Below are 26,697 nucleotides of genomic sequence, written 5' to 3'. Positions count from 1 at the left end.
CATAGGCTGTCATGGCAATTTTTAAAACGTAAACTGCTTTAAAATAGTTGCAGACATACAATAATAGCTAATGCTTATTGTCACTATTTTACAAAAGGAAATTGAGGCTTACAGAAGTTAAATAATAAGTGTTGCGGTGTGAATAGCATCCCTCCCAAAACCAATGTCCATTTGGAGCCTGAGAATGTCACCTTCCACATTTGGAAATAGGGTCCTTTGAGATGTAATTAATTAAAATGAGATTATACCGGCTGAGTGGACCTTAAATATACAGAGGAGACAGAAAAGGACACAGACCCAGAGAAGAAGGTCATGCGAAGACGGAGATGAGACTGGAGTGATTAAGTCCACAAGCCAAGGACTGACGCCCACAACCAGAAGCTGAGAGAGGGGCATGGAATAGTTTTCGGTCTCCAGAACCAGCCAATCAATCCCACTGTCACTTTGATTTTGGACTTCTGGACTCCTGAACTGTGAGAGAATAAATTTCTGTCATTTCAAGCTACTCCGTTTGTGGCCATTTGCTATGGCAGGCCCAGAAAACTAATGCCAGCATCTACTCTGTGGCGAGGCGTGCCCTCTGAGGTTACAGCGGCAAACAAAACTGCACTCCTGCCCTCATGGAGCTTATGTTCTAGTGAAGCAGGTGAGACAACAAACAAATCCATGATACAATGACAGGTACTGTTTGGTGCTAGGAGGAAAAAATATTGTAAGGTAGAGGATGGCCAGATGATGGTGAAAAGGGAATGTCTCTCTGAAAGTGTTTTAACTCAAATGAATCTGGACTGTGGAATTGCAGGCTGTATGTGGGTAACTCTTCACAGTTCTACATAAATACATGTCCCACATTAACTGAAATCGAAGCTTAGAAATGAGAGAAGCGCAGCAAATAAGAGCCCTAAGCTTACCCCAACAGACCAAGATTCTGCAATACCTGAAAATGGTTTTCCAGGTGGATGCCTGGTCTCTCTTGTCCGCGGAGGCGTTCGAAGCTCCCCCTCCCAAATTTGCATCTCTTCTAGGGGTGCTTCTTCCCTCTACGAAGCTCACCGACTTATAAGTAGACTCTAAGCCCCAAGGATTAGGGTGGTCTAATCACTGCCACTCAATACAGAGGACAACTTCCAAAGACCAGAGAGGAGACATAGCTGCCCTACATCAATTCTGACTCCAGAGCTTAAACATCTGCCTCACTAACACCCAAGGATGGGCAAAGGTAACACCTGGAGGAGTCACCTGGGTCATTTGAAATAACATGAAGAGCCAAAAAAGCTTTAGGTCATCTTGAAACACTACCACAGATACTTACCTGCGTTTAAAAATTTTAACAAAAATCGTGGCACCTGGGGGGTTCAGTCAGTTAGGCCTCCGTCTCTTGATGTCAGCTCAGTTCGTGAGATCGACTCTGGGTCGGGCCCCATATTGGGCTCTGTGCTGACAGCGCTTGGGATTCTGTCTGTGTCTCTCTCTCTGACCCTTTCCTGCTCATGGGCTTTCATTCTTTCTCAAAGTAAATAAATAAACATTTAAAAAATAAGTAAGTAGGGGCACCTGGGTGTTGGTTAAACGTCCCCTATCTTGGTTTTGTCTCAGGTCAGGTCATGATCTTGACGTGAGTTTGAGCCCGGCATCGGGCTCTGCACTGGCAGTATGGAGCCTGCTTCTCCTCTCTCTCTGTCCCTCTCCCACTCACTCTCTCTCAAAAATAAACACTTAATTAATAAGTAAATAAATAAAATCTTTAACATTAATAGCCATGAAGTTCAAGCATCAGACTTCTTTGCAAAAAGCAAATGTTTTCAATGTTTTGCTTCAACCAAGTTCCTCTGGCAATTTCAGCAAAGATTATACCAATTTATTTCAAATTTGAATTTAATTTGGACTTGACTAAAGTAATTGAAATACAAACACTAGGTTCTGAAGACTCCCTAAAAGTTTAAGCCGAAAAACTAAAATTTCCACAAATTTCCAATAGTAAGCTACTAAACTTTTACAATGACACAGAGTGAATAGGAAAGTAAGGCCATGACATTCACAATTTTATCTGTGTCCTTTCTAGTGGCTATTTGATAACTCTTCCATTCCTTCTCTGGTTCAGACTGAAGCAAAAAAAGGCCCATATGTACTGCTTTATTTCCCTCCAAACCAGTAGTTAGGCCAAACAACTTCACGTTGACCTTAAAGAACTATCCTATCTCATTCATTCCCCTTCCACTCATCATGCAGCGGTTTTGGCAACTTCCTCGTGCTCGCCACTCTTTCAAGGGCAATGGGGAACTGGGGCGAGGCATCACCAGCACCTCCAGCCTAGGCTGCCTCCCAGCCCATCCCCCTCCCTTGCTCCCTTCTAGTCTTTTCTCCACCAGCAGCCAGCAGCCAGCAGCCAGCCAGTCATCTTAACAACAGTAACTATTCCCCGCTTAAAGCCTTCCAACACTGCCCTTTGCGAATGGACTAAACCCCAATTCCTCACCATGGTCTATGGGGCTCAGAGACTTAGTACTTGCTACTTTTCCTCCCTCATGGATTTTTCCCTCATGTCTTCAAGTGAAGGTCATTCAGGGCACAGCTCAGTTGTCCCCATCTCAGAGGGACTTTCCCAGAATAGAACAGCTAGTCCCCACTTACCCCCATTTTCATGACTTTTCATTTTTTAATACCACCTATCACACATGAAAGGATGTTCATTTTATTGTGTATCTATTTCCTTCCTGTCCTCTTCCACTCCTTAGTCACTCCCTAAGAGGAAGGATCACTCTAATCTCCAGTACCTACAAAGTACCTGTAACACAGGAAACACATCTGTTGATTGAATAAATAAATAATTGTGTGACTTTGGGCAAATTAACAAAGCTCTGAACTACTAGCCAAGCAATTACAAAATAATAAACAGCTTAATTATTATTATTCTAATCAGTCTCATTCCTCAGCTCACTAAATTCTTCCCCACAAATGCGAAAGAAAACTAGCAAGAACAGAAGCCCAACAAACAGATAGGAAATAGGCTTTAGGCTCGTTTATTAGGCCAAGATTCTGAGATACATGAAAAATAGCTCCTCAGGTAGACACCTAGTTGCTCACAGTCTTTAATATTCACCTTTTAGAGTCAGGAAATGACATAAGTGTAGCAGCTCTAACTTAGAGCTCCTGAAACACCAACCCAGTTACTCTAACATGGAGAAAGGTAAAAAAGAAAAAAAAGTCTAAAATTAAAACACAAATACCATAATGAAAAGAATGACTGCCCTTTCATTTTAGACACTAGCTAATACTAGACGAATGCATATAACATTAAAAATTTTTGAATTCAGGTCAGCAAAGTGTAAAAACCCTTCTTTGTATTTCTGTTTAAAACATACTTCTGCATTTTTCAGTATCTACCAATTAACTATGTTTTGCATCAAGTATTAGAGCTTTTATACATTGATACTAATACCTAACCTAAAATTACTGGCTCCTGAATCTTCTAGATAATAGTAAATATTCTAGGTTACAAATTTGGTATGAAAAAGTTTAATGAAAACATTAATCATACAAAAATTAAATAGCAAAACCATTTAAAATGACAATTCAAACAGATTTGGCTTACTGATAGTTCTCTATCAGAGTGTTTTTTTCATAAGAACTGATGATTTCCAGCTGAAATCTACTTACAGGATCATGATAAAAAGAAATGAGAGTAAGTATAGAAAGCTCATAAGCCCTGTGCTCAAGCATTTATTGCTCATAAATATCAGTTTTTCTTTTATTGTTACTTTGAGAAGACACGTACAAGTTTTACAAAACATGCCAAACTTCAGTTAAGTGCTTCTTACACAAGAAATAGCCACATGTGAGAAATCTAGCCTGACATTTTTTAAAAACAATTATATTTTCCTCTGAGAAAGCCACCACATAAAAACTTATTTCAATAACTGATAAAAATTCCTCACTAATAAGCCAATTTCTGGAATCTAATTACATCTAATTATAGCTTCATGTTACAATTTAAGAGGTCTTTTAGAGAATAGTTTTTTTTTTTAAAGTACAAAGTTACATGATCAAGAAAAGTACCTTTTAATAAGTAACCAAAACATTGTGAAATATTCCTTTTACTGCACATATGGCTCAGTTTCATCTTAATTTTGCAAAGAAAGAAAGAAAGAAAGAAAGAAAGAAAAAAAAGAAAAGAGAGAGAAAAGAAAAGAAAGTTGGTTTGAAATAGTCAATGAAACAACTGTGTTAACACAAGGAAGCGCACTGAACAACTGGTGTGCTACCCTGCCACTGGCTATGACTTATGAAAGATTTCACAATTTCGGTCATGCTTTTACTAGTGAACAATGTTACCCTACCACTTCTGGTATGCTCATCAGGAGAAAGCTTAGCATTCCGTCCTTCTAACAACAGCCGGAAGAGAACACAGAGACGAATGTGAATATATATGTTCTACAGTATACACTTCCTAACGTTCCAGACTTGACTTCTCTAAATCCAGTCTGAGGTATGTGAACAGATCACAACTTCTAGGCCACGTCACGGGCTATGTACCAGGCAAACACTAAAACCACCAGCGCACATGCGGGAAGGAGAAAATATTTGTATTTCTGCCATAGCGTCAGCTCCACTGCCACTTCATCTCTTTTCCTGCTCTTCTTCCGACGACCTTTCAGCCTGTTTTCAAAAGCCTCCAGTTCAGCCTAAGTCAAAAACAAAACAGTATCATTTTTATTAGATTCGATACGTACGCTGATTTGAAATTCTCCACTTGGATGAAAATCAATTTGTGAAATGTTTTAATAGTAATGGTATATAATAAATATATTGATTTGATTTTTTAAAAAAAACTCTCTCCACTACAGATTGCATTCAACACATTCAGAGTTTAGGTAAGCAGAAAGGGAAACGGGGAGTCACAGATTATTTCAGACCATGGGCCTGACTTTGACACAAAATACAGAAATATCTGATTAAAAAAGGGTGCCCTAAATATAGACATTAGTTTTATACTTCAACACCATTAACCTACTGGGTTTTGACAACAATTTCTGGCAAGCGATAAGAGATGCCCAGTGAGAATAAAAATACCTGTAATTCTAGCTTTTTACAATGCTAGTAATAAACATTAATGGCTTTATGAAGGAAATTCAAGTGAGTAGAGAAAAAAAACTGCCAGAAATTGAGTCTTCTCTTTATCAAATACATTTAAAAACAGAGTAGAAACTCTTCAGGGGAAAAATGCTTCATGCTTTAAGTCAAAATGACTATTTTAGAAAGTAGAATATAAAAACTGGTTCTAAAAAAAGGGTAAATGGATGATACTCATGAAATGCGGATTTTTATTCTACTGTTAAGAACTTAACTTTATACATGATAACGTAACATGATACACTACAGTGCATTGTAACTAAACCACGATAGTCATTAACTAAAATATGTATGTAATCGTCGTGCAAGATTCTGTAATTGTTTATTTATCTAAAGGAAATACAAGTTAACCCTTAAACAATGCAGAAGTCAGGGGTGCTGACCCCACAGTCAAAAATCCACATGCAACTTCTGACTCCCCCAAAACTTAACTGCTAATAAACAGCCTTCTGTTGATTGGAACCCTTACCGAACAGTTGATGAACACATATTTTGTATGTTGTATTATATACTGTATTCTTACAATAAAATAAGCTAGAGAAAAGAAAATGTTACTAAGAAAATCATAAGTAAGAGAAAATACATTTACAGTACTGTGCTGTAGCTATCAAAAAGAAGCCTCATTTAAGTGGACCCCTGCAGCTTAAACCTGTGTTGTTCGAGAGTCAACTGTACAAACTTCAGTTAACACATCCATTACTTCACCCGTAAACCACATGTGAAGATGAGCTACTCCTGGACTTAATTTAACACAAAGTAGCATTCTTCAAGGAATCAAAATGTCAGAATATTTTTCGTGGTGGTTGAAATAGAGAACAAGATCAATATACATGAAAAGGAGCCAAACTTGGGAACTGATACAGTAAAATAATTGATGCTTTAATGATGACCCACATTCATCATGCAGAATTTAAACAATGTTCTATACACTCTGTTGAAAAGGTCAGTAAATAGTGAATATATTAAAAATTTCCGTCCACAATGGTTTATAAAAAGGGAAAGAAGATTCACCCTCAACTATTCCTAATAAATTAACCTCCCAGGATTCTAGTCAATCCACGTTTTACTGTAAGAGCTTTGATAACTTATTTCGGAATATTAGGCAAACCAACTTTATAGAACCATTTAACATCAGAGGTCATTTTAGCCCACATTTATTTGCTACCTGAATTGTTTCCAATGCCCTCCCCTCAAGTCATATAAATTTCAATTTCCTCATTCAAAAGGAAGCAGTTTGCATATAATATACCCTTTTTGCTAAGTATGGAGCATCTCAAAATGCAAACTGATAAACAATCATGTCACTATTAGAAACTTAAGCCACTCTTTGGAGTATACAATCAAGATAGTATTTGAGCAAATGTACAGAAATGTAGTTGTTATCTGCTATAGAACAAAGAGCAGATAATAATCCTGCATTTATGAAAATAAAGGAGAAATAAGGGAATGTATTATCAAAATAAGTGCATTGGTTAGTAAACAACACTGACTTTTACAGACAATTTACAACCCAGTAAAATAGAACTCAAATAATTTTAGGTAAGTGAAGACAAGTGCTCCAAGAGGTACTTTAAAATGGATGCTGCCAGGGGCCTGGGTGGCTCAATCATTTAAGTGTCTGACTTTGGCTCAGGTTATGATCTCATGATTTGTGGGTTAGAGCCCCGCAGTTCATGAGTTCAAGCCCTGCATCGGGCTTGCTGCTGTCAGCGCAGAGCCTGCTTAGGATTCTTCGTCCCCTTCTCTCATTGCTTCTACCCGGCTCAAGCATGTTCTCTCTTGTTCTTGCTCTCTCAAGAAAAAAAAAAAAATTTAAAGAAATTATTATTTTTGAGAGAGAGAAGGGAGACAGAGTGTGAGCAGGGTAGGGGCAGAGAGAGAAAGACACAAAATCCGGAGCAGGCTCCAGCTCCAAGCTGTCAGCACAGAGCCTGACATGGGGCTCATGAACTGTGAGATTATGACCTGAGCCAAATTTGGACAGTTAACTCACTGAGCCATCCAGGTGACCATAAAAAAATTTTTAATAAAAAAAAATGGATGCTGCCACACCCCACCAACACCCACCAACCTAAAGAGGAGTTAAAATTCTTATCACTAGAGAATGGATGAGCCTGGCAAGGAAGTAAATTTGGGAATATACAAAATATCTGGGAATATACAAGATTTCATGCTTCTTGAGAGGTTCAGGATAGCTGGACTGAAGTGAGAGAATGGCTAATTTCTGTTTTGTAGGAAATGTATTATTTTCAGTCCAGAAAACAGTAGACCAGCCCCTAGTTTGCATGTGGAATATACCTTGTGTTTCTATAAAAACTAACAACGATACAAAGAGACATAAATCTAGGTATTTTGTTTAGTTACCTGTTGTCTTCGTTTTTCCTCTTCAAGAGCAGCTTTGGCTTCTGCTTCTTTTATCTGTTTTATAGACATTTAAAAGTACATTACCATCACAACCATCAAATTTTATTCAGAATTTTAACATCTTTCCACCCAGGATCCACTAACCCAGAATGACTTCTAGGAACTTTATATTGGAAGTTACTTAATGACATGTAAAGGTTATACTGAGAAGTGTTACCAAGGTTCTGTCTAACCGACTGGAAGGGGAGGGGAGGGATAGTGTTACACGGTATATAAACATTTCAGTTTAACAATTGTAATAGATATTAGAACACAATTCAAAGAGTCACAAAACTGCAAAATGAAATATTTTTAAAGCTGATTTTTTTCTCTTGAGTTATCATACTAAGTCTATAATAAATTATTCAATACCACTCTTTTTCTAGAGTTGAAATTGACCATTTTCTGCAAATGTTCTATCTGGAAGGGAATCCTTAGTATCAAACAAAATCAAGAGTTTACTCATTGAATGCATTAATGGAGGCAAATGATGACACTAGAGGTAACCCAAACAGCAAAGAATTCCAAAACCTTATTTTGTATTATTTTAACCTAGCTTTCAAGAGGCTTAGACTAACATTAAAATGAAAAACTATGTCCCATTCCAGAGCATTATACACTAACTGGTATGGAAAAATCTAGTACACACTGAAGAATACACCTGGGGATTGAAAATAGGCCTACAAAACTAGGCTTTTATTACAAAAGCAAAAAGAGATGAGATTTGTTTGTAATAAGCAGATAAAGTAATCCACAAAATATGAAAAGGCTATTAATTAGCAAATTAGAATTGACATTTAATGCAACATTACCTCAGATGCTTTCCGTTTCATTTCCTTGCATGTTGTGTCGCATTCTATTGAAATCTGATTTTCACGTACTTTGTTACACTGTAGTTCCTACAAATAATATTTTTAAAAATTTGACTTTAAAAGCTTTTTCCCTCAAAGTCCTAACTGTATGCCACAAAAAAGCAAAATTTCTCTAACAGCTTAAGGTTATGCATATTAACAGTCACTTCATGAATATTTAATGATGATATGGTTACAAGTATTAAATGTCTTAATTCAAAGAGGGATCATTCTTTTATTGCCTCATAATTGAAAAAAAGTAAATAACATAAAATTCAAAGCATCCATTTAATAATTATTTACTAGAGCCACTATGAACTTAGCTTTAATTTCATTTTTATTCTTTATTTTTATTGCTTGTTATATTTCTAAGGTTTCCAGGGGATAAAATGCTCTAGAGTAGTGCCATCCAACACAGCTTTCTGAGATCATGAAAACGTTCTAAATCTGCACTACCCAACAGAGTAACACTAACTACAAATGGCTACTGAAACTCAAAATGTGTCTAGTGAAACTGAAGAACTGAAGGTTTACTATTATTTAATGTTAATTCGTTAAAATTCAAATTTTAAATACCCATATGTGCCAACAGGTATACACAAATGGGCTCAATATCATTAATCACCAGGAAAATGCAAATGTAAACCACAATGATATAATCAACTCACAACTGTTAGAATAACTATAGATATGCCAATAAATAACAAGTCATGGCAAGACTACAGAAAAAAAAAAAAAGAAAGAAAACTTGCGCTGTGTTGGCAGGAATGTAAATTGGTATAGCCAGTATGCAAAACAGTGTGGAAGCTTCTTTAAAAACTTAAAAGAGATGTAGTATAGGTTTTAGCAGTCTTACTTCTGGCTATACAGGGAATGAAAATAGTATCTAAGAGATATCTGTGCTCCAATATTCACTGCATCATTATTCACAATAGCCAAGATATGGTAACAAGGCATGTGTCCATCAATGGATAAGTGAATGAAAAAAAATGTGATCTGCCTACCTACCTATAATGCAGTATTATTCAGCCATAAAAAAGAAGGAAATCCTGTTATTTAGAGAACATGGATGAACATGGAGACAATCATGCTAAGTAAAATAAGTCAGATACAGACAAATATTGTATGATCTTACTTATATGTGGAATCTAAAAAATTAAAGCTGAGAAGAACTTAGAAAAGCTGAGAAGAGAATGGAAATTTCTAGGAACTACGGACTAGGTAGAATATGAAGAAATTGGTCACTGGCTACAAATTTTCAGTGATAAGATGAATAAGTTCTAAGGAACCTAATACACCACATGCTGGCTATAGTTACGAATACTGTATTATATATTTTAAATATGCTATGTAAGTATTCTCGCCACAAAGAAACAGTAACTGTGAGGTAAATGTTAATTAGCTTCATTGCTGTAATCATTTCCAGTGTATATGTATGGACAATCATCATGTGTGCACTTTAAACACATATAATTTTTGTCAACTGTGCATCAATAAAGCTAAAAATATTCAAATAAATAAAACAGCCATATGTGGCCAATGGCTACCAACTCATTCAGTTCTAGAGAATTTTCTGGAGAGCTACAAATTTCCCTCTCAACCACTTAATCTTTTTTAAAAAAGTTTTAAAATTTTGGTGAGGCACTTGGGTGGCTCACTTGGTTAAGTGTCCGACTCTTGGTTTTGGCTCAGGTCATGAGCTCACAGTTTTGTGAGTTCAAGCCCCATGTCTGGCTCTGCACTGGCAGCACAGAGCCTGCTTGGGATTCTCTCTTTCCCTCTCTCTGCCCCTCCCCTGTGTGTGCTCTCTCATGTTCTCTCTCCCTCTCTCTCTCTCTCAAAATAAATAAAATTTAAAAGAAAAAAAAAGGTTCTTACAGAGTACCTATTACATGCCAAGCACTGTATGAGGGACAGGGACACAATAAGGAAAAGAATGGAATAATATGACAAGTGGTTAACTAATAATAACAGCAGCTATCTATTAAACATAGCAATCACTGTACTAAATGCTACATAAGCATTACCTCTTTTATTCTTTTCAATAAATCTAAGTATAAATTCTCTTTTATGGATGAGAAAACAAGGTTGCAGACGTCCCTAGGATCATCAAGCTCTTAGTCATGAACCTAGGATAAAGGAAACCAAGGGAAAACAGCATCTAAGTCTTCCTAAGGGAGTCAGGACAAGGAAGAGCTTCCCAAACAAGGAAATGCGTGCACTGAATACTAGAGGCAGGATTCTAGTGGACGGAATGGTAAAGGGAAAAAACTTTGCATTTTACACAAAAGGAAGAATGTATACATCGCCACAGATTAAAGCGTAAGGTAGCATGTATGTTAGGACACCTAAGTAACAGATTCACAGAGATGGCTGCTAGAGGATGAGACTGGAGATAAGCAGGCAAACATTCACCATCACAGATTCACTTGAATGCCAAGTCAGTATGTACATAGATGTTTCTTCTAAATGTATATTCTTTTCCCATAGTGATGAAGAACCACTGAAGAACTTAGATTAAGGAAGTACTAGACTTGGAGGCAGGGAAATCTGCTATGAAGCTGTTACCAGAGTCCAAGAATGAGCTGTTGCCAAAGTTCTTCTAGTGGGTGGCGAACTGTATTTGGACAGTAACAGGACATGAGAGAGACATCGCAGATGAAAAGTGACTTGACTAAGCATTGATTTTCACATAAAGCAGTCCAATTTAAATATCTAAAACTTAGGGATTCAACTTCAGAAGAGGTCAGGCTTCTAAATTTAAATTCAGAAGCTACCTATCCCAGGAAGTGATGGTAGGAACTGTGAAAAAAAGTAAAAAGCAAATATCCTCAATAAAAGCAGAAGATTCTCAATAAATATTTGTTGAATGAATTTAAAGAAAAGAAAAAGACTAACCTTAGGGAATGACCATAAGAATATGAAGGAAAAAAGGAGTTACAACTGTAACCAAGAGAGCAAAAATCAGAGGTCAACAGCGTGAACAGGCAAGTCAAGGAAAAGGAGGCTGAAAACAAGACCACCCAGCTGCTGACACTGGAGAAAAGTGAGACTCTTCTGTGTAAGCTTAGTTTAGCTGAATGGTGTATAGTTTGCTTCCACTGAGCTTTTCAGTTCCTAGTTTTGCCCTTTCAGGGGCTCCTGGTGGCTCAGTGGGTTAAGTGTCCGACCTCAGCTCAGATTATGATCTTGTGGTCTGTGAATCTGAGCCCCACATTGGGCTCTGTGCTGATAGCTCAGAGCCTGGAGCCCGCTTTGGATTCTGTGTCTCCCTCTCTCTCTGCCCCTCCCCGCTCAGACTCTGTGTCTCTCGCTCTCTCTCAAAAATAAACAAACATTACAAAAAAAAAAAAAAAAAAAAAAAAAGTTTTGCCCTTTTACTCCTCCATTACCACTATTTTATCTTAAAATGAATTCTCTCCCAGTTTGTCATAAGGCTGTGCATGTGAAGTCTTTTTAAGGCTGTGTTTTCACAACATGATACTGATGGCAAAAACGATTTCATAAATAAGAGCAACAAAGGTTAAATTCCAGACCATTTCTTAAACCATGAAACTCACTCTATTACTCATTCCATGTTCCTTGTACAAAGACCTCAAATCTAGAGCATATTAAATTTTTTTTAATCTTTATTTTTGAGAGAGAGAGAGAGAGAGAGACAGAGACAGACACAGAGCATGAACACGGGAGGGTCAGAGAGAGGGAGACGCAGAATCTGAAACAGGCTCCAGGCTCTGAGCTGTCAGCACAGAGCCCAACGCAGGGCTTGAACTCACAAACTGCGAGATCATGACCTGAGCTGAAGTCAGACACTTAACCGACTGAGCCATCCAGGCACCCCTCAAATCTAGAGCATATTGATTCTACCCAAAAAAAGGGCACTGAACTTAGTTCCAACATAAAACAAAGTTCTTTTATGAGTAAATTACAGAAAACTAAATTGCCAAACAAAGCTGATTTTTAAAATAAGTACCTACAGAAATAGGCTAACAATAAAGATTCTAAAAGGTAAGACCTTAAAATTAAAAGGCAAAAAGTAAAGCCAAAAACTACCAAAACAGAGACAAAAAAAAAAATTTTTTACACAGAAAAGTATATTCAACAACTTAAAATACTTACCTTTTTTATTCTTTTACAAGGGCATCTAAGTTTTACCTTCTGGTTGCAATTAAAGGGACATTCACCAGGATGACACATTTCTTTGCATCTGTGACCACAAGGAAGCTAAAATAAAACGAAAATAAAGCAATTGCATATTTATATTCTAGTCATACTCTACAAACTCCCCTTCCTCCAACAGCTATTTTAAGAGAGTCTATCACAGTAGGGTCAGTCAATCAATCCTGGATAATGATCTAATTTTCCAACTTTTTCTTTTGGATATAAATTACTTTACACATAAATGTTAAATATTCTCCCCAGTTCCACTCCAAGAGTGTATCTTACATCAGGGTTGCGGCTAGTTATAGCCACGTGACTATGTTCTGGCCAATGAAATGTAAGCAAAAGTGCTTTTGTGCCTTCAAGCTTTTCAAGAGCATACACCCATGTTCTTCCCTTCCCAATGTGCTGTAACTGATGACATTTAGAGCACGAATGGAAACCATGTGTCAAGATGAAGCAGAGCTGCCTGACTTATTTGGGTTCCTGGATGAGTACATGGAGCACAGTGATAACACATCTACCTTCCCTATATGGTTATATAAGAAAGAAAGAAAACTTTCTTGTCCTTAAGGCACTGTGTTGTAATACAACTGCTTAGCCTTTTACTCTAAATCATTTCTCTTTGCCGCTATGTATTAAAACATATTATATAGGTAGCCAAACCAACTAAGGAATTGCCATGATGCCTACGTGGCTCCTTGTCTTTAGTTATTTACTATCTTCTTATCACAGTCAAGCTTTCAGATGAAACACTGTGATCTTCTTTGTATTCAAATCTTATCCAGACTTCAATAAATGGCTTAGATCACCATAGTAACATGATAGAAATTTGCCTATATTTGAACAAATAATAGTAATTATGTAAGAAATCTACTTTTAAACTATTGTGACACTGTTTGTGTGGTCTTAAAAAAAATTATGGGCGCCTGGGTAGCTCAGTCTGTTGAGCGCCTGACTTCAGCTCAGGTCATGATCTCATGGTTTGTGGGTTCAAGTCCCACGATGGGCTCTGTGCTGACAGCTCAGAGCCTAGAGCCTGCTTCAGAGTCTGTGTCTCCCTCTCTATCTGCCCCTCCCCCGCTTGTGCTCGGTCTCTCTCAAAAATGAATAAAAACATTAAAAATTTTAAAAAATGTAGACACTTCATAGATTCCTGTCTCTCCAACCAGACTGTGAATAAAAGACACCATTGGTTAGTGGTTGAATTCCAAAGTCAAGCTGCCTGGAACTGAATTTCAGCTTCCCTGTTGACCAACTGTGAAATCTTGGGCAAACCTCCTGACTTTTCTGTGCCTCACGTATAAAACTGGGAAGGGAAACAGAACTTTGTAAGGCTGTCGTGAGGATTAAATGTTCTCGATATATTTAGCTATTATAATAAAAGGTATTATAATGAGGGCAATGGTCTTCTATTTCTTTGTGTCTCTTATATTCATTAACAAAGACACCTTAATAAACATTGAATTCTCCAACTTCTGATCTTTATATTTCACCAGATTGATTCTTCAAACTATCAACTCTACTGACTTTAAAACATTCAGAAGTCTTTTCCATTGCCTTTAGTCTCTCTCTGGTGTGCAACTAAATTTCTTGTTTTTTCATTTTTAGCTGAGACGTTCGCACCAAAACTAAATATGGATCACTCAGACTACATTTTCATCAGTCCCACCATAGGGCTGCACTGCTGGAATGAGTTCCACACTAGCATTCCTGGACCACTTCGGTTTTGTTTTTCTCTCTACCTAACTACAGGCCTTGAACACTGCTTAATAAGCTCAAAAGTTCATACTTTTGAACTATCAAATATCTGCCTCACAGGGTGGTTTAAAGTCTTTGTCCTCCTCAACTTCTTCCTCACTTCCATTCCTGCCAGTGCCTCTTGCCTGACTTCATGAAGAAGACAAACATTTGGCATTAACTTACCACCCATCCTCTCTTCTTCTCAAAACAGGTCTCTGTAGCCTCTTGCTCTTTCCTTCATCGAGGTAATGACATCGGTCATCCTCTCTAAAAGTAACTAACCACTCTACTTCAACTTTAAATCAATAACTCTAATGGGGAAAGTGAATAGGGAAGCTTTTCAGAATCAATATAGACTTTCTGAAGTTACTCAGAATTGTGACTATAGTATTCTATATTTTCAACGTGTTGGGGTTTGATGAAAAGCTAAAAACCAGATGTCATATCTTTCTGGATGTCCTATCTTTCTGCCTTAGTCCTAAAAGACCCCACGGTCACTCTCCACAATTTCACTACCATCTTAAAAGTCTCTTTTCTCTGGCTGGGTCTTCTACCTTTAAAATCTACCTCTTTTCTCTAAATACTGTATTGATCCTGTTACCCCCATCTCACAATTCTTCCATGAATCTCCCGGCCTTTCACCTTCTCTGCTGGTAGAAGAAACAGAAGACATAAATTGGGATGGCTGCCTGGTTTACCACAGTTCTCCCAGGAGCTATGGCCATGACTGTACCACCCACTCCAGTTCCCTGTCTGTTGCTGTCTGTGCCAAGGGAGCCCCCGTACCTAAGGGGACCAATCAGATTTTCTCTCCTGATAACTGAAAACTAAAAAGACAGAGATGGTGGTTTGAATAGTCATCTCACTACAGAGCCCTCAAGCCCCTGCTGGCAAGGCCCTGGGACTGCCCAGGTCCTGCCCTTCCCAAAGTTTGCTGTAACAGCATTTCCTTCAAAATCTATGAACTGGCCTCCAATATCCTCCAAATATGTCTTTTTTTGTGTGTGATAAGTTAACCAAACTGATTTCTGTAGCTTGCAAGGAGAACTGAAACTCATCCAGAAGTCTGCTGTGCTGGTATCCAACATATGCCCCACAGACAAAAGTAATGTCATTAATCCTGAAAAAGTATTAAAAACCACTAGTAATCAGGAAAATGTAATTTAAAATCACCAGATGCCATAGAATTGGCAAAACTTAAAAATTATGACAATACCAAGTGTGGTGGTAACTGGAAGTTAAAATACTGGAACTTTAAAATACTGGTAGTAAACAGGAAAATTTACTGATAGTAAATTGTACAACTATTTTGGAAATCAATATGACTTTAAGTTGAAATTATACATCCCCTATGAATAAGCAATGGCACATACAGAAACTTATATGCACATATATTAGAATGTACAAACAAGAATGTTCATAACAGTATTTTTAGCAACTCAAATATCTACCCACAGTAAAGAAAACACAGTGAATTATAGTATACTCATATAATGGAATAAAGACTGTGGCAACATGTAATAAACGTGACAAACATAACATAAAGCACAGTAAGTAGGTCACATAAGTTCATACTTTTGAACTTTTAATATAAAATTAGGCAAGCAATATTGTTTCCAGATGAAAACTATAAACAAAAGCAAGTAAATTACTATAAAAGGGAGATGGAGATAACATATAGGCTAGAAAGAGGAAACCACAGTCAGACAGGGACTTTGGTAGACTTCTGAGATGCAGTCACACTGTTATTTTTAACCTGGGTGGAGCTATACGGTCTTGACTTTTTAACCATTTGTTAAACTGTCCATATGTATTACGTATTTCTGACTAGGTAATAATTTCATTGTTTAAAAAAATCAGATGTACAAGTATGTGTTATCTTAAAAGCCAGCTTATATTCTAAAAGAGCTGAAAAGCAGTTTCAAAGGAAGCTGATTAAAATGCATAATATATAAAGACTGTATCTTCATTACAGACTTCACACCAAAATACTGAGGTTTTTCTAAAACATCTAACCTTCACATTCATTTAAAGCAGAGATAGCCTACTCTACTCAATGTGGAATGGTTTTCTTCTACTCAGCCCCTAACATCATTCTGCTAACATTTGCATATGTCATATCCAACACCTCATCAATAACCAATACTGTCTACTTCAAAATGTTCCATTTTAATCACAACAATTAAAAAAGCTCTTTAAAAATAATTAAGGAAAGCTTGCAAAACAATGTTTGTGGATAAATACCCACATATATCATCATCACTACAGCAAGCACATATAAGGCACTTACCATATACTAAGACATTTACATGTTATTAACTCATTAATACTCAGCGCTCAGAAGTATTATTTCTCCCATTGTATACATGAACAATTTGAGTTACAGAGACATTAAATAATTTTCCCAAGCAAAAAGTAAAAAAGCTTGCATGGGGATGATAAAACCAAATTCAGAAATATTTTTTAAAAGCAGAATTGTGTATGTGGGGCAGTTTAAAGGTGTAGTTAGTTCTTCATGGTATCTTTATATTTTCTTTTAGTTAAATTCAAACCAGTCCAGAAGACATAGAGTGTGTATATCTAGAAGGATATGCCTATATCACTCCCACGGTTCGGTTTAATTCACATTCAACAAACATTTACCAACTGCCTAATACATACAAACAGGGAACAAAGGACTGGATGCAAGGACAAATATGACATAGTCCCTGCCCTCAAGAAATCCATAGTATGGGGAGGGGAAGAGAAAGTGAACAGGAATCTATCAGCACATCAGAATTTACCATCATCCTATACCTTAACTCTGAGTACAGGATATCTGCTGCAGATGCAAAGTGACACAGTTCTTGGTTGATCCCAAGTATGACTTGATTCTATGGCTTAGTGAGTCTCAAAACTGTGGTGCCAGACCAACAATATCACTATTATATATAAGCTTATTAGAAATGCAAATTCTTGGGCCCCCAAAACCAGAAACTCTGGGGCAGGGCCCATTAATCCATTTCAAGAAGCTCTTAAACTGACTGTTTGAGAAGTATTGCTGTAGCCTCACCAATGTTGAGAGGCCATAAACTAGAGTAAGTTCTATTAGACACCTGTCTGCTCCTAGACTGTTTCAAACTATAACAGCCACCTGGATTGTTCCCAAACTAAGGCTATATTTTTCAAGGGAGCCCAAGGAGACTCTGGAAATACTCGGGGCTCCAGAATGATCTAGAATCCAAATAATCATGAGCATGGAAAACAAATTTTTAAACAGTGACCATCCATCTAGTCCCACCAAATGTCATAACAGTATCACAAATGAATCACAGCCAAGGAAATGTTAAACTGCAAATTAGCAATCCCTAAATTTAATTTTGTTATTTCTAACTACAATCTCATACCAAGTTACTGAGTCAGATTAAAAATAAAACATTCTCAACCACTTATTACCCGGAATCTGAATCTGGACAGAAGAAAATTTATTTTAAAAAGGAAAAACTCAGGATTTGAAGAATTCAGAAAATTAAATTTGAAATATCCCAATGTCCCCCTTAGTTTTGCTTGTATGACAAAGACAGGTTATTAAAATAATCATTTATTGCTTGAAATGTCTGTTTATAATCTCACATAACTTTTAAAATACACAGGTTCAACTTCCAATAGTTCTTAAACAGAAATCCATAAAAAGCATCCAGTTTTAGTTAAGAGGAAATATTGCTAACAAAAAGGCATATCATGCGTTAATTTCTTTTTATTTAATTAAAGAGAATGACTTCTATACTTGTCATTAAGGCTTTGTTGTCATCTCTCCCTGACTATAAAGAGGACGAGAAACAGGTAAATACATAAAGACAGAATTAAAATAAAAGTGGTACAATAAGTATATCTGTAAGTCAAAGGGATTCCTTTATAAATGTCCAACCAAATCAAGTAACTATTACTGCCCTACCTCCAACAACAAAAAAGGGAATACTCTGACTTTTAAGTTAACCAACTATAGACGGACCACTTTGGTTTCTCAAATTATCACCAAGAAAAATCACTGGTGACTTTTAACCTTTACACTCTGAATAATTTTTCTGAACTATTTTTAATACTTTCAGTTTGGATACAATGCACATACAAGAATCAGAATATTTAAAAATAAGACTTTAACATAAGTACTTTGTATTAATTAATTCAAAATAATAATGAACTTTAAAGTTCATACATACGCGCGTGCACACGCGCGCGCACACACACACACACACACAAATCTGCTTCTTAAATAACCTACTATGGATTTACTGTCTCACAGCCTATGACTCACACAGTTCTTCACGTATTTAATATTTTAAGGAGGGGCAAAGCATTAGGTCAATACTCTATCATATAAAGTATATAAGCTCTCTTCAAAACTGCTCTTAGAAAAAAATCTTCGAAGGGTCAGTCTTAGTCCTAATACCCCCAAAATTTCATAAAGAGATGTGCATCCACAGTTAGTATGTATTACATTTTTACAGACTTCAATCACATCTTCTCTTCTGGACCCACATGTCTAGCAGGTTCAGAAAAGACCTGAAATAAGACCAAACGAGAAAAGAGAAAATCCAAGAGAAACAAGGCCATAGAAATACAACTTAAAAGTTTCTATTAAAGCTTACCTCTTTAGGACACTGATTTTTGCAACAACTAAGGAGATTCTTTTCATCTATATCAGCAGTGGTTATTTTTCTAAAAATAAAAGAGGAAATTTTGATGCCATTCAAACCAAAGTCCATTTTATAACATAATTTCTCTAAAAGTAATTCATCATTTCAAACATATCCACAAAATTACCCTAGTTCATTTTTTTCTTGAAAACTATTTTGTGTACCATCTGTAATAATTATCTCAAATTACTTACCTGGTCTGATAACTGAAACCTTCCAGCGCTTTATCTATTACCAATAAATCAAATGCCAAAAAGTCAATCAATGCAAAAAGGGAGTATAAAACACATATAAAACATGATCTCTTTAATAGTTCCTGCTATTATCTTTCCCTGTTGATAGATCAATCATTATATTATCATATAATTATCATTTTCCTAACACTTCTATGAACAGTTAAAAACTGATGGCTCAATATATTACTTTAAAATTGATCCTGAGAAAATGCTCACCCAGATTTCTTTTTTTTAAAGTTTGTATTTAAATTCCAATTAGTTAACATAAATTGTAATTTAGTTTCAAGTGTACAATATAGTAATTCAATACTTCCATACAATACACAGAGCTCTCATCACAACAAGTGCACCTCTTAACCCCCATCACCTATTTAACCCATTCCCCCATCCACGTCCCCTCTAGCAACCATCAGTTTGTTCTCTGTAGTTGAGTCTGTTTCTTGATTTGCCTCCCTTTCTCTCTCTTTCCACCCCCCTTTGCTTGCTTTTTCTTAAAGAGGAAAAAAAAAAACCTACTTCAAATTGAAGAATTTAGTGAGCTTGTTTTAGGAAATCTTTTTAAGTTGTTTCGGTAAGCTATTTATTAATATTAGAAATTGATTCATTTTAGATTCAATCATTTTAGAGCAGTCTGTGTGCTTTTATATTTGACTTGGTGGGTAATTCAGGAAAAGTCATAAGCACCAGGGAATAAAACTACTTTCTAATCTAGTTGAATACAACCACAACAGACATCGCATGAGTCAGTTAACTAGTGACACTCTTAAAATCCCTACCATATGAATCTTATTTTCTCTTTCCATTACCTTTCTTCTCCTTTTTATTCTTTCTTTCTTTTCCTGCTTTTCCTATTTCCTTTTAGTATACATAATTGCAAAAATATATCATAAATTTAGCCTAATGTCAAAACTATTATCTTAAATATGTGTTATCAAATTAGTATAAATGTACTCTAAGGTAACATATGCAATTTTCTTAGCAAAAATTCACTTAATAATTTCTGGCTCTCCCAGAAGTTGTACGTTTTCATCCTTGTAAGTATGGTGCTCACATCTGAACTTAAGAATTAATATCATTTTGTTCCTGTCATTTTATTTTTTTTAATTTTTATTTTTTTTAATTTTTTTTTTAACGTTTATTTATTTTTGAGACAGAGAGACAGAGCATGAACGGGGGAGGGTCAGAGAGAGGGAGACACAGAATCTGAAACAGGCTCCAGGCTCTGAGCTGTGAGCACAGAGCCCGACGCGGGGCTCGAACTCACGGACCGCAAGATCATGACCTGAGCCAAAGTCGGCCGCTTAACCGACTGAGCCACCCAGGCGCCCCAATTCCTGTCATTTTATAATTAGTAATAAACTAATTTTTCATCTCTCTCTCAAAAATAAATACACATTAAAAAAAATTTTTTTTTAAAGCTGCTTCGGATTCTGTGTCTCCCTCTCTCTGTCCCTCCCCCACTTGAACTATCTCTCTCTCTCTCAAAAATAAATAAACATTAAAAAAAAAAAGAGGGAGGTGCCTGGGTGGCTCAGTTGGTTAAGCGGCCGACTTTGGCTCAGGTCATGATCTCACATCTCTTGGGTTCAAACCCTGCATAGGGCTCCGTGTTGACAGCTCAGAGCCTGGAGGCTGCTTCGGATTCTGTGTCTCCCTCTCTCCATCCCTCCCCCACTCGCACTGTCTCTCTCTCTCTCTCTCAAAAATAAACAAACATTAAAAAAATTTATAATTAGTAATAAACTAATTTTTCAACACCTGTCAATCTTTTATCTTTTGAATTCTAACAGGTATGTAGTTGTATCTCATTGTGATTTTAAGTTTTTATTTAAATTCCAATTGGTGTAAGGAAATGCAACAGATTTCTGTACATTGATTTTGTATCCTATAACTTTACTGAATTTGTGTATCAGTTCTAGCAGTTTTTTTTTTTGGTGGACTCTTTCAGGTTTTCTATATATAGTTATCATGTCATAGTGAAAGTTTTAATTCTTCCTTGCCGGTTTGAATGACTCTTATTTCTTTTTCTTGTCTGATTGTGTGGCTAGGACTTCCATTACTATGTTAAATAACAGTGGTGAGAGTGGACATCCCTGTCTTGTTCCTGACCATAAAGGAAAAGCTCTGTTTTTCCCCCTTGAGGATGATATTAGCTATGGGGTTGTTATATATAGCCTTTGTCATTTTGAGGTGTGTTCCCTCTAAATCTGCTTTGTTGGGGTTTTTATCATAAACAGATATTATACTTTGTAAAATGCTTTTTCTGTATCTATTGAAAGGATCATATGGTTCATATCCTTTCTTTTATTAATGTGGTGTATCACGTTGATTGATTTGTGAATACTGAAACACACCTGCAACTCAGGAATAAATCCCACTTGATGGTGGTGAATAACTTTTTTAATACATTGTTGGATTTCATTTGCTAGTACTTTATTGAGAATTTCTGCATCTATGTTCATCAGGGATATTGGTCTGTAGTTCTTTTTTAGTGGTAGCTTGGGTAATGCTGGCCCCATAGAATGAATTTGGAAGTTTTCCTTCCTTTTCTATTTTTTTGAATTATTTGAGAACAGTTATTAACTCTTCTCTAAATGTTTGGTAGAATCTGGTCATGGACTTTTGTTTGTTGGGAGTTGGACTACTGATTCAATTTCTTTGCTGGTTACCAGTGTGTTCAAGTTTTTTATTTCTTCCTGTTTCAGTTTTGGTCATTTACATGTTTCTAGGAATTTACCCATTTCTTCTAGGTTGTCAAATTTGTTGGCATACAGGGACACCTGGATGGCTCAGTTGGTTAAGCATCTGGCTCTTGGTTTTAGCTCAGGTCATGATCTCACAGTTTATGAGTTTGAGCCCTGCACTGGGCTTCACACTGACAGTGTGGAGCCTGCTTGGAGTTCTCTCTCCATCTCTCTCTGTCCCTTCCCCCCCCCCACCACCACTTCAAAATAAATAAACTTTAAAAAATTTGTTGGCATACAATTTTTCATAACTTTCTCTTATAATTTTTTGTATTCCTGTGGTGTTGGTTGCTATTTATCTTCTCATTTGTGATTTTATTTATTGGAGTCCTTTGTCTTTTCTTTTTGATAAGTCTGGCTTGAGGTTTATCACATTTTATTAATTTTTTTTTCAAAGGATCAGTTCCTGGTTTCACTGATCTGTTCTATTTTTCTAGCTTCTATAACATTTATTTCTGCTCTAATTTTTATTACTTCCTTCCTTCTGCTGGCTTTGGGTTTTGTTTGATATTCATTTTCTAGCTCCTTTAGTATAAGATTAGGTTGTTTGATATTTTTCTTGCTTCCTAAGGTAGGCCTATGTTGCTATATACTTTTTATGACCGCTTTTGCTGCATCCCAAAGGTTTTGGACCACTGTGTTTTCATTTTCATTTATTTCCATGTAATTTTTTATTTCTTCTCTGATTTCCTGGTTGAGCTGTTCAATGTTTAGTAGCATGTTGTTTAACCTCCATATATTTGTGGTCCTTCCAATTTTTGTCTTGTAGTTGGACTTCTAGTTTCATAGTGTTGTAGTCAGAAAAGGTACATGGTGAGGCTTTAATCTTTTGGCATTTGTTGAGGCCTCTTTTGTGAACTACTATGTGATCTATTCTGGAGAATGTTCCATGTACACTTGAAAAGAATGTATATTCTGCTGAAAATCATACACTTTAAATATACATTCAAGGAAAGGGAAAAGGATCCAGATAACTGTAGTAATGGAAGCCAACTCAATCCAAATATATCTATCTACATATCCTCCCCACAAAATCATTCAGCTCATTAATAATAAAATCACTCAAATCCCATGACCTGCATATAACCAGAAGATACAAATTTCTACAAATTTCAAATTACAGGCAAGTAGAAAAATAAATACCAATTCATAGCGAAGCTATTTCTCAAGCTCCCACAGCAAATCATTTCAGAGAACTAGTAGGGTTCTGGAAAAACTGAGCAGAAAAGAGAAGAGGGCAACTGAGCTAACATCACACCAGAAAGAGAAAGTCCACCCTAAATGTGAAAAAGTACTGGTAGATACGAACACTAACTAAAAGGAAGAAACTTTAAAAAGTACACAAGAATCAAGGAGTCAATCTTGGAAAGGCAACCACTCTGGACAAGAAGGTAAAAAGGCAAAGTCACACTTTGGAGACTTCATAACAAAGGGAAAAAGAAGCAAGAAAAGGAAATTTACACCCTATAAGACCAAAGAAAATCTCCTTTCTTTAGTATCACTAATTACTAAAGCAAAATTGCCCTCTTCAAACAAAACTCTAAAGCTAAAAATTAGAATAGTTCATTCTTAAAAGTTCAACAAAATAATTTTAATATATAAAAAGAATAAAATTTAACTTTTCCAATTTAAAAAAACAGTAGTCTATAGTATAAATGACAAAAGAAAATTTAAGATACTATTAACAGGCATTTTTCAAAAAGTATTTATGTTAAAAAAATGAGAAACAAAGTCATATCCCCAACTTTAACTTGAGTCAAATACACTTACACACAGCCCACTTTACAAACTTGGGTGAAACGGAGCTGAACAAGTTAGATAAATTATGTTAGATTGTGATTAAATAGGGAAAAAATGGTAATTTTTTCCCCTCCACATAATTGATAAGCAAAAATATACATATTATTAAGTGTGCATTTTTTTAAGTAAAGGAAATATAGAAGTCATAGCCTAGTATGGCATATGCCATAACAGCTACACTTGTAATAAACAAAAGTCTAGAATTTAGATTTTTTTTTTTTAATGTTTATTTATTTTTGAGACAGAGAGAGACAGAGCATGAACAGGGGAGGGTCAGAGAGAGAGGGAGACACAGAATCTGAAAGACTCCGGGCTCCGAGCTGTCAGCACAGAGCCCGATGCAGGGCTCGAACCCACGGACCGCGAGATCATGACCTGGGCTGAAGTCGGACGCTCAACTGACTGAGCCACCCAGGCGCCCCATAGAATTTAAAAATTATGCCTTAGTAACTATGTGCACATCAAGTTTTGATCCAACAAAATTCTAGTTTGACACAGTTGCTTGACAATCCGCTATAGGAATATTTCTATTTTTTTTTAAGCAATGATTGATGAAACTTTTTCCCTTAAAAACTCTTACACAGAATTCCCAAATGGAAAAAGCAGAATTGCCCTTGAAACCAGGACTAAGTATCTAGAAGGTGAGGGATTCTACATGTCTTTCTTCAGGTCTCTACTGGAAAGTCTAGGCTTCTAGTGTCTATGGGCAACAGTGAATAATGTTTCCTAAAGAATACTGTATAGGGTTCTGAATTACAAAGAAATACTGGTTAAAATAATTATAGTAAATACTTCTTCAGTCCACTTACCTACATTCCACATAAAGGCTTGTGATCTTGCAGTGACATTTTATTCTAAGCATCTGAACACAAGGAGGACATTCTCCAGGGTGACATGGCAAAACACATGGATGGGGACAACCCAGAGGCCGTGATTTAGAGCACCCTTCTTCACAGTGAAGGCATTCTGGGCCAGCCTGATGGGTAGTAAGGAAATAAATCATTTAAGTACAGAAGTTGAACATTTCTATATATTAAAACTACAAAATTCACATATCCCATTAAAAAAAAAAAAGCACTTTTGCAGCTCTTGAGAATATAGTTAATAAAATGGTGCATGCTTTCACTCTTTAAAATTATTCAAAGTGAAAAAATATATATTAAAAATGAAGAATAGCAAAATTATCAATATCACCACTATTCACAAAGACTGTTATGTCTACAAACTTCATTAAATCAAACTGCGTCATCTGAAATTGTACTGGATTACATGAGGTGTTCCTACTAAAAATTTAAATTACTTCCTTAAGAATGGTTCGTAGCAGAAAAAAAATAAAGAGTAAAACATTATCAATTCATTTCCGCCCAACAAGCACGATCACCATCAAACTAAAGAAATCAACACCCTGTTAATACATAAATAACAATTCCCAAAGCATTCAGTGTTCTGAAGATACTGATCTCATCTAGCCAAAGAGAAACATGCATAGAGGGGAAAAAGAATGACCAGAAGTTTATGTTTTAATGCACTTCAGTGAACCAAGATTACATTACATTTACAAGTAAATGTACTTCAGAGCATCTGGGTGGCTCAGTTGCTTAAGCTTAAGGGTAGAATTCTTGGTTTCTCCTCAGGTAATGATCTTACAGTTCTGAGATCAAGCCATCCATCAGGCTCTGTGCTGAGGGCATGAAGCGTGCTTGGTGTTCTCTCTCTCCCTCTCTCTCTGCCCCTCCCCAACTCACACATACACACACGTGAGATCTCCCTCTCTCTCAAAATAAATAAACTTGAAAAAAAAAATGAAAAAAATAAATGTACTTGAATGTAACTCAAGAAGGCACCTCTCTCCTCTAGTATTTAATAATTTAACTATATCTACAAAAGGTTAAAAATTGTTATTACAAGACAGTATTTTCATATGTCATACGCGAAATAAGAGAGCTATAGACATGGATAGTGTCTTAAAGTTTAAAAATGTTATTTTTTTTATCATTCCTAAGTAAAGCTATGATTACAAACGAGTTATTATGTCAATAAAAACCCAAGCTACTTTTAACATACACGATTAAAAAGAAAAAGTATCTCGTGGGAGGGGGGAGGGGCTAAGTGGGTAAGGGGCATTAAGGAATCTACCCCTTAAATCATTGTTGCACTATATGCTAACTAACTTGGATGTAAATTAAAAAAAAAGAAAAAAAAAAGAAAAAGTGTCTCAATTATGAAACATTCTTCTATAAATAATTTCTATTTTTTAATTTAAAAAGTATATTAATTTATTCACACTTATTCAGCGTTATGTGCCAGGAATCATTCACACACTGGGAATATGCAAAATGGGAGAGATCCCTGACCTAAGAAACTTAAATTTAAATGGGGGAGATAAAGAACATAACAGAATGTCTTCATAAATATTCTGAAAAAAGATAAAGCAGGATAAGAGAGGGTAATAGGAGCAACATGAAGAAATTCCTGTTCATATTTGAACAGGAATTAAGTTAAATAAGGGAGAAAGCCACAAGAATATAGAGTTCCAGAGGGGAAAAAAAACTAAGTGCAAAAGCTCTGACAGAAGAACAAATGTGGAATATTCAAAGAATAGCAAGAACAAAAGTAGAAGGGAACAAGTGAGCGATGAATGAAAAGGTAGGAAGTGTCATCAGAAGTTAGATCAGTATAAAGCCTTATTGGGCTATCATAAGGCCATCTGCATTTTATCCTGGGAGTAACTGAAAGCTACTGATGGGTTTTGAAAAGGGAGATGACACATGACTTATTTTGTTTTCTTACATTTTTAAAAGATGAATTTGGCTAATGCAGTAAGACAAACGAGGGAGTGGACAGCCTGGCTAGGAAAATACTGCAGAAATCTAGGGAAGAGGTGATGGTGGCTTGAATGAGGTTAGTGTCAGAGGTTATAAGAAATAGATTCAGGGATCTACTTTGAAGATAA

General features: G+C 36.2%; 1 protein-coding gene across 3 annotated transcripts in view; it reads right to left on the bottom strand.

Moving 5' to 3' along the window:
• Positions 1 to 3,704: 3,704 nt before the first annotated feature.
• Positions 3,705 to 26,697, bottom strand: part of NFXL1 (nuclear transcription factor, X-box binding like 1) — a 72,207-nt gene continuing 49,214 nt past the window's right edge. For all 3 annotated transcript variants that reach the window (XM_042936449.1, XM_042936448.1, XM_042936450.1), the window contains exons 18-23: positions 24,554 to 24,720; positions 18,917 to 18,986; positions 12,504 to 12,608; positions 8,346 to 8,432; positions 7,495 to 7,548; positions 3,705 to 4,682 (exon numbers count right to left, since the gene is read on the bottom strand). In XM_042936449.1, coding sequence (XP_042792383.1) covers positions 4,509 to 4,682; positions 7,495 to 7,548; positions 8,346 to 8,432; positions 12,504 to 12,608; positions 18,917 to 18,986; positions 24,554 to 24,720 — 657 coding nt within the window. In that variant the 3' untranslated portion in view covers positions 3,705 to 4,508. The remainder of the gene's footprint in view (positions 4,683 to 7,494; positions 7,549 to 8,345; positions 8,433 to 12,503; positions 12,609 to 18,916; positions 18,987 to 24,553; positions 24,721 to 26,697) is intronic.

Source organism: Panthera leo, chromosome B1, assembly GCF_018350215.1.
Source record: "Panthera leo isolate Ple1 chromosome B1, P.leo_Ple1_pat1.1, whole genome shotgun sequence".
NCBI lineage: Eukaryota > Metazoa > Chordata > Mammalia > Carnivora > Felidae > Panthera > Panthera leo.
The sequence above is the reverse complement of the archived record's forward strand: the minus strand, read 5'-3'. Positions and strand labels throughout refer to the sequence as shown.